The sequence below is a fragment of the Osmerus mordax genome, chromosome 10 (genome assembly GCF_038355195.1).
Source record: "Osmerus mordax isolate fOsmMor3 chromosome 10, fOsmMor3.pri, whole genome shotgun sequence".
NCBI classification, from domain to species: domain Eukaryota; kingdom Metazoa; phylum Chordata; class Actinopteri; order Osmeriformes; family Osmeridae; genus Osmerus; species Osmerus mordax.
This window is the reverse complement of record NC_090059.1, coordinates 2,257,501-2,266,680: the sequence shown is the minus strand read 5'-3', so window position 1 is coordinate 2,266,680 and position 9,180 is coordinate 2,257,501. Positions and strand designations below refer to the sequence as shown.

Sequence of the window (9,180 nt, the reverse complement as noted above, 5' to 3'; positions counted from 1 at the left end):
TCAGAGCATGCCCTCAGAGCACGCCCTCAGGCACCACTACAGGACCATGCAGGCAACTCCACCTCCGCTAGTCGGACATGCTGGTTAGTTGTATTAGAACGACCACTGGGAGGCTGTTGAAGACAAATCACCTTTCTTCTCTGGCTCGGCTTTTCCGCCCATCAGGTCTCCCACTTTTTCCTTCACCACGGTTGCTGTGAGACCATGGAGACAGGAATGGTAAATACACACTCTCTTTCTCTCTCACTCACTCTCTCTCTCTGTGTTTCTCCCCCCCCCTCCCTCTCTCTCAACCACGCCTAGGAATCTAGAATATTTTAATTGTTACAAAACACGTCATATATGGTACTCATCACATCTTAACATGGTACAGGGATCACAGTATAAGGGATTAAACAGTTTCATGGAAAATGTATTGTTCAGGTCATTGTTTATTTTCATCATGTTCTTTCTTCTGTCTAGATTTACAGAACTGCTTACTGATATAAAAAATATAAAAACAGGTTAACCACTAGCCTATATTAACGTGAAAATCATTAAGTTTTCTTGACAGCAAACCATAAGATTGGTAAAAATGAGGTAAATTCAAGACTGTTGAATGGATCACTCACAACATAATTTTTATTTAATTTATCAGATAATCTTTTAGTTGTATTTTATTTGAGTTTTTATGTCACCTGTTTCATTTTAACATAAATGTAATTACTTTAATTTGTATGACTTTGAAACTGACGTAATTGAAGCATTGGGTTAATAAAGAAATCCTTGGAATGACTAACGGTATATGGAAGCAAATGAGTGACATGTTTTGAATTTTAAAAGGCATTGAATACTTAATATTGAAATTTAGACAAGACCGAATTCTCATCCTAATATATTTCAATGTAAAATAAAATTCAGGTCGCTCAAATTCAAGCCAAAACAAATTTATCTTAAAAAATTCAAGTAAAAAAGAATTGAGCCCCAAAAAATCGAGCCTATCAACTTCGAGGCAAAAAAATTCGATCGGAAAAAATTGGAGCCAAAAGAATTCGAGCCTATCAAATTCGAGCCACATCCGGGATACCAAGGATAGGTAGAGAAATCGAGCCTTGATGCACGATTTGATCACATTGGACTCACCGAAGCATGGTTGTTTTCCCTGGTAGTCATCATGTGTTTTCTCTTCTCTATTGCTCCATTTCTCTACCTATCCTTATTAAATTCAAAACATTATGTCACTGATTTGCTTCCATAACTGCACGCATTTAAGAGTTTTCAACATTTTGGTTTTTCGGTTGTTTAGATTTGTCACCCTCTTCCATGGACAAGTCCATTACATGACAGTTGGGAGCCATAACATTATTTGAAAATTATATTGAGTATAAAAATATATTTTTACAGATTTACCAAGCACAATATGATTATGTATGCGCATTGCTAACACAACAAAAAATAATTTGTCCTTTTCCCAAGAATTTGAGTTTGTCAGTTTGTTAAGTTTTTTGTCTGTAAATTGTAGTGTAGCATTGCAGCTTTTGGTGAATACGTTTGACTGTGGGCAGTGAGCTGCAGTGAAGAAGTTGTAAAGTTGTGGTATCTTACCGGCTTTGTCGATGACCTGATCCACCTGTCCGTCCAACGCTCCTTTCATGAAAGACATCTCTGCAGGGTGAGCTAGGAGCTGAGCTGTGGTGCTCTGGAGGGTGTGAGAGTGTGTGTGAGGGAGTGAGTGTGTGAGGGAGTGAGAGTGTGAGTGAGGCAGTGAGTGCGACAGAGGAGAAAGACGTGTTTTATAATGTTGGCAGAGGCCAAGCCCTCACAGCATCACACTACGACTTGTTGAAGCACATCCTCTCACTACTTTCAGACACGTTACACACACAGATACACACACAGGGAGTAACATTGGCTTTCTGCCCTCTCTCATCGCCCCCCCCCCCACACACACACACACACACAGATACAAACACTCACACACACTCACACACTGTATTTTCATCAAAACTGGTGTCATGTTCAGTTTTACAAACAGACATGTAGGAACACAAACTGGATTGCAGTGCCCTCAGAAAGCAGCTGGACTTGTGGTCTGACAGTCGGTCACCAGCGGTGACCAGCGGCCCACAGTTCCGTGTACGAGCCTTTCCTCTGAGAGGGCTGAGGGGGAACAGGAAATACTGGCTGACCTGGTGGTTATGGACACGCTGAGTCATCACAACATTCATAAACACAATCAGAGACATGAAACGACACCCTAGTGCACCCTCCTCCCTCCCGTCACTGGGACAACACCTTGTGTGTTCAGAATGTACGTGTGTGTGTGTGTGTGTTAGATCATTCCTGTGGGGCGTCTGCTAAGTGGACCCCGCCTGGGTGTGGTCTCCTCACGCAGCCCAGGCAAGAGTCTGGTTGTTACGTCTTGGCGCAGAGCCTGTGTGTGTGTGTGTGTTCTATCTGTGATGAGGCTGAGAGCTTGGTGCGGTTTGAAAGAGAAATGTACAGTTGGCAGAATGTCACCCTGCAGGATCCTAAATCACATCCAGCCACCACTGGAGCTGAAGGGTGAGAGCTGTTGTCCTCTCTGTTCCCCCTGGGGATGCCAGTCAGACACCTCCTGACCCCAGACTCTGCCCTCACCAGCCCCTCCCCCACCAGCCCCGTCCTCCCCCCTCCCAGCATGCCAAGCGAGGGAGTGACCCCATACCTATACAGGTACAGAGTTTGACACACCTTGATTGTACTTTCCACAGGTCACAGGCTGATGTGCACAGCCTCGGAGAGAACCATGTGATCTGGAACAGTAAAGCATGACCCTGTCACACACACACATGTCACCCGGCCGGGCTCACGCTGTTGTCTCTGTCACAGCCAGGACTACATCCACCTCTGTGGCATGAATTTCAAACTGAAAATCTGATAAACACAGGTGCATTAGGTATATCAGATATAGGTATTTCAGATACAGGTATATGAGATACAGGTATATCAGATACAGGTATGTTAGATTGAGGTATGTTAGATACAGGTATGTTAGATACAGGCACATATGTGCTAGGTGTGTCAGATACAGACAGAGAGGTGACACAGGCACAGTCAGTGTGAATCATTTGGCCAACTTGGTCACTGGACCTGATGTCTTGAGTCCTTGAAGTCCGTCTGGTCCTGAACTAGGCCTAGGTTCCTGTGTGAGTGAAAGCTGCCAGACTGATGATGTCAGGAGGGACGGAGAACTTCTGTACAAGGAACCATCTGGAAGACCAGCTGCCTCTTGGCAGGGATGAAGACTCCATCCTAGATGCATGCACCTTCCAGTCAGATGCAATCATCCAACCAACACCAGAGAAGTAAAAGATGCAGTTGATAGTTGTGGTGTGGTCTTCCTGTGAACCTCAGTTACATCCATCTCTATTTAGAGAAAGAACAGCCCTTTTGATAATTTAGCGGGCGAAATTAAGACTTGACACAAAATGTTGGATTTCAACAAAACCATCTTTATTTCACAGGTACAGTTTATAAAATCAGCGAGTCTGCTTTGATGCCAACTTAAACATGGTGCGTGATTGTGTGCAGTAGGGTGTATGTGTCTGTGTGCATCCGTGTTCGTGTGGGAGGTGTGTGTGTGGGGTTGTGGGTGTGTTTGAATGTGAGCATGTGTGGCAGTGTGTGCATATGTGGAGGGATGTCCATGCGTGCGTGTTTGTGCATGTGTGTGCGTGTGTTTGTGTGTGCATGTGCATATGTGTGTGTGTGTGTGAATATTAGATTGCTGGATAAGGCAACATGCAGTCATCAGTTTCCATTGGCCTCAAAGAAAGAACACACAGACCTGTTTCAGACACACACACACGCACACCTTGATGCTGGCCAGACCTGTTCCAACACACACACAGACAATGGGACACTTCTTCATCAAAAGCAGACACGAGTAGCAGGGAGGGGCGGGACACACTGAGATTGACAGGGCAGAGGGCCTGTCTGACTGGCCAGGACAGCTGAAGTCCAGACCAATGAGGGGTGTGAGTGGTGTGGTTCAGTGTGAATACAATAGAATACCACATTTCCCAGCATGCCACAGATAGCATAGTAGCATATCATTGTTTCACAGATGGAATCCATCCATCAGCTTCCGCTCCAACTCTACACTGGCCTACTTCTCGAACTGACAGCTATATTGCTTGTCACATTATTTTTACGAAATGGACACAAACTTCACAAATAACTCAATGCAGGAATCTGGTATCGTACCCGGGATTTATTTTTCTTGAGAACCTACCTATCCAACCACAGACCTAGGCTAGAAGCAGGTCCAAACCAAGACTAGACAAAGTCATAGTGTGTGTATTGCTTCGGCTGGTGTGTGTGTATCTGCAGCCTTCTCTTAGTCTGACACGTGAAACAGGTCCAACACAGGGACACGGAGTATAAGAACGTGTATGATTAGAACGTGTATTGCTGTCTGGTGTGTCTGAGGACATATTACCCTGTTACATGTACAATCAAACCCACTCTAGGCCTAACAAAGCTAAATGAACTGCTTATTGGCTGTATGACTGAGACACGGGATGCACCATTCTAAATGTACAGTCATACACACACGCTCAAGTACACACACACACAAACACACACACACATATCAACTAAATCTTTTAATTGCACATTACCCTACAGCAGCTTTCAAAGAGAACTTTCCTTTTGGCCCTCTACCTGACAAGTCAAACATACTCTCACACACATACCCTCACACACACACCCTCACACAAACACCCTCACACACACCATCACACACATGCTCACACACACACCCTCACACAAACACCCTCACACACACACACCCTCACACACACACCCTCACACACACACCCTCACACACACACCCTCACACACACAAACCTTCACACACACACATTGTCTCCCATCTTGTCTCAGTCACACAGTGGATTGCATGTTTTCTGTTGTGTTCGTGCATCACCATACAGAAGCCTAACTTCTCCACAAACACACAAACTACACTCACACATTCTTCTCTAAGCAGGCAAACTATTAGTTCCTTATCTGCCCTTCGTGTGTGCCTCTGGTAGTATTGCACTGTATGTGTGTGACTGTATGTATATGTTTTGTGGATGCCATTTGGAATTTGTTTTTTTCTGGCATGTGTGTGTGCATTCAAATGCATCTATTGGACCACATATGTGTTTTGATTCGAGTGTGTGTGTGTTAGTGTGTTTGTTTCTGCTTGTTAATGTGTGTGTGTGTGTGTGTGTGTGCAGGTCTTCCTATAGGGAATTAGATGTAGGGACTAAGGTGACAACAACACTAGGGACAATATCATGACAACATCAACACAGGGGAGGGAGGGGGAGGGGTGCGGATGAACAAGGCAGGGGGACTGAGGGGGACGGGGTAGGGGGCATCTGGAAGAGTCTTGTTTTTGTTTTGGTTCGATAAAGTCACAAAAAATATGTTGAACATCTGGAGTCTGGTTACAGCGAGGCGGGGCGGGACCGGCGCTCCCAGAGACATCTAGTACTGGTGGAGGAAGAGAGAGAGAGAGAGACAGAGAGAGACAGAGAGAGAGAGAGAGAGAGAGAGAGAGAGAGAGGAGAAAGAGAGAGAGAGGAGAGAGAGGAGAGAGAGAGAGAGAGGAGAGAGAGGAGAGAGAGAGAGAGAAGAGAGAGAGAGAGAGAGAGAGAGATAAGGGAGAGAGAGAGAGAGAATAAGACATATTAGATCATTCGACAAAATCCCTACATGAGCTCATAGAGAAAAACGTTCAATCCTGTTTCAAGCTTACCTGTCCTCCTTCTCCACCCTCCATCCCTCCAAAGTCACCTGGGAAATGAGACAGACAAAGCAGGGAGGGAGGGACAGAGGGAAGGAGAAGGAAGGACAAGAGATGTGGGCAAGAGAGAGGCTGCTGTCAAAGAGATGAGAAGACAGGAGCCACGAGCATCAGAGAGGGAGAGGCCATGCTTCACACTGCTGGATGCTGTACACTGTTGGATGCTTCACACTGTTGGATGCTTCACAAAGTATTCAACCTCCTTCACCCCTCAGCACATTTTATTGTGTAGTAGTTGAATTTGGGAATGGATCAGATTGACCATTGTTTCCCATGAATCTACACTTAGTTACCCACAATGGCACAATAGAAACATCTTTTTTGAAAATGTTTGCAAATCAAAAACTCTCCGGAGCAGGTTTTCTTCCAGGACCTCTCTGTGTATGGATACATTCATCCTTCCCTCAGTCCTGACCATTCTCCCTGTCCCTGCCGCTGAAAGCACCCCCATGATGCTGCCATCACCATGCTTCACCGTAGGGATGGTGTTAGCCAGGTGATGAGCAGTGCCTGGTGTTCTTTAGACATAACTCTTGGAGTTCTGCGTCTGAGTAACATTTCTGTCTCGTCACATCAGAAAATCGTTTTCCTCATGCTCTTAGAGTCCTTTAACCCTTGTGCTGCCTTCGGGTCACAATGACCCAAAGGTTCACAACGACCCGAAGATAACACAAGGGGTTAAATGCCGTTTGGCAAAACTCCAAGCGGAATGTGATGTGCTTTTACTCAAGAGTCGTTTCTTAGAGAGACCATTGGGTGGTCACCTCCCTGACCAAGTTTCCTCTTGATATTCAGTTTGGCCGGAGGGCCACATCTAGAAGAGTCCTGGTGTTCCAACCTTCTTCCATTTCACAACTATTGAGGCTACTGTGCTCCTGGGAACACTCAAAGCATTAGAATTGTTTCATACCCTTGCCATGATCTATGCCTTGCCACAATATTATCACATAGGTCTACAGAGAGTCCCTCATGACTTGGTTCTTGTCCTGACATGCGGTGTGAATTGAGGACCTGATATACACAAATGTGTGCCTTTGTAAACTATGTCTAATCAATTCCGTTTGCCACAGGTGGACTCCAATCAAGTTCTAGACACATCTGAAGGATATGTAAAAAACCTGACCACAATTTAGAGTGCCACAATGAAAAGTATGAATACAATACTCTCATATAATGAGAGATTTCTGTTTTTGATTGTCCATGAGTTCCAAACATAAAAAGAAAGGTTTTCACTTTGTCATTTTGGGTAATTGAGTGTAGAATTAATGGGCAAAAATGTCAATTTCATCTATTTACAATAAAATCCAAAACACAATCAAATGTGCTTAAACTGAAGGGGTGGGAATGCTTTCTGAAGTCACTGTACACAACAGCTACATGTGATCTTGGTCTTTTGCAGCCCAGACCGTTGCAGGGGAATATGCGATGCTCTGTGCAGACGATGCTCTATGGCGGGCAACTCTGCCCTCACGCTGGGGACACCGTTGGCTCTGAGCTAGCTGGCTGATGAACATCAGAGGGCTTTGAGGCCATTACATACTCACCCAAAAGACAGCAGAACGCTACTGGAGCTACACACTGGTGAAACAGCCTGTTCATGTTTCAGCTAGGACCGGGACATGCAGTTGACGAGAGAGGGTGACCCTTCACAGTCCCCTGTAGAGGAGACCCTGTGGCTTCTCCAGCAGGTTGGACAGTAATTCTCTCTATGACATGACTAGAACGAGACTTCTAATTCCCTTTCATGCAGATCCTAAACATAGACAGTACTGCCAGTGTAAGCCAGTGACAGACCAATACAGTTCTGTGGAGAGTCAGCAGGTGTTTAAAAACGAGTGAGCGTTTGTCCCCCCTCAAAGATGAGCTCCTTGTTCACGTGTTCGTTTCCTGTGTTTGAAATGCTGTGGAGTCACAGAGTCACCCAGTCCCTGGGACCTGCTGCGGCAGCCACGGGACCCTACCAGGGGGACACTACCAGGGGGACACTACCAGGGGCACACTACCAGGGGGAACACTACCAGGGGGACACTACCAGGGGGACACTACCAGGGGCACACTACCAAGGGGACACTACCAGGAGGACACTACCAGGGGGACACTACCAGGGGAACACTACCAGGGGGACACTACCAGGGGGACACTACACAGGGGCACACTACCAGGGGGACACTACCAGGGGGACACTACCAGGGGGACACTACCAGAGGGACACTACCAGGGGGACACATGCTGCATGCTCATGGACAGATGCAGACAGGAAGAACAAGCATGGCTGAAAGGCTGGTCCTAAGAGTCTGGAAGGTTCTACACGTGGTTTGGTGTCCATCCAGGACAGTCCTAGCCTCCTGCCAGCGAGGGGAGCGTGAGGGCTCAGAAATTCCCCCTCAACTGATGTGCTTCTGCTGCAGGAAGCTTCCAGAACCGTCCTGACACGCGGCCACCATGGCTGTGTGGGTACGGTGCTGGGTGGGGGGTGGAAGTGGGAGGGTGTAATGGAGTAGTACGGGGCAGAGAGGACTTTCTGGGACCTAGATGCTCGCTCGTGTTGTGAGGCGTGCTGTTAGGAACTGCGGTTAGATCGAGACGTGCAATACATTCACCCCCTCCCAAGCCATGTTGACCAATAAGCTATGACCCTCCCTTCCCGTCCATAGGCACCTCGTATACTGGCTCCTCCTACCAGGGCAACACAGAGAGACAACAACTGGTTAACAACACGACACAAAACAACACGACACACACATTCCAACACAACACAACAGCACAACAAACACGTTGCACACAACACAGAAGCAGGGACAGAAACCTACACAATAAACAGTGCAGAGCACACAGCGTTACAGCAGCACAGCAGGAGAGGACACACCCACTGTGATCTGAAGGATATTTCTGTGTGGTTTACAGTGGACTGTCTATAGTTAGGCGTTGTGTGTGTGAGTGAGGCAGGGAGACGATGCGGTGTGTGTCTGGAGGGCTGATCCCGGAGGAGACGCCTGGCGGCCCTCAGGCCTGAGGAGGAGCCCCCCCTGCTGGTGAACAGGAGCGTTGACAATCTGATGACATCTGCACCCTCAACCAGGGACTCACCTGGTTGACCATCCCAGTCGAAGCAGCAACGTTCTCCACTCCCTCCCCGGTCGCCTGTGAGATGTCGTTGGCCCCGGCAACCACTGTGTCGCCCACGATGTTGGCCTGCTCATTGTTTCTGTTGCCACTGGGACATGAGAGAGGTTACTAGTACACACACACACACTCATATATATACACACACACACTCATATATACACACACACACACACTCATATATATACACACAAACACACACTCATATATACACACACACACACACACACTCATAT

The 9,180-nt window shown here is 46.7% G+C and overlaps 1 protein-coding gene across 1 annotated transcript in view; it reads right to left on the bottom strand.

Annotated features, from left to right (window-relative positions):
- Positions 1 to 3,467: 3,467 nt before the first annotated feature.
- sncgb (synuclein, gamma b (breast cancer-specific protein 1)) overlaps positions 3,468 to 9,180 on the bottom strand; it is a 10,954-nt gene continuing 5,241 nt past the window's right edge. Inside the window, exons 3-6 of the mRNA XM_067244676.1 lie at positions 8,909 to 9,035; positions 8,480 to 8,497; positions 5,774 to 5,812; positions 3,468 to 5,508 (exon numbers count right to left, since the gene is read on the bottom strand). Of these exons, the coding sequence (XP_067100777.1) occupies positions 5,503 to 5,508; positions 5,774 to 5,812; positions 8,480 to 8,497; positions 8,909 to 9,035 (190 nt within the window). The 3' untranslated portion in view covers positions 3,468 to 5,502. The remainder of the gene's footprint in view (positions 5,509 to 5,773; positions 5,813 to 8,479; positions 8,498 to 8,908; positions 9,036 to 9,180) is intronic.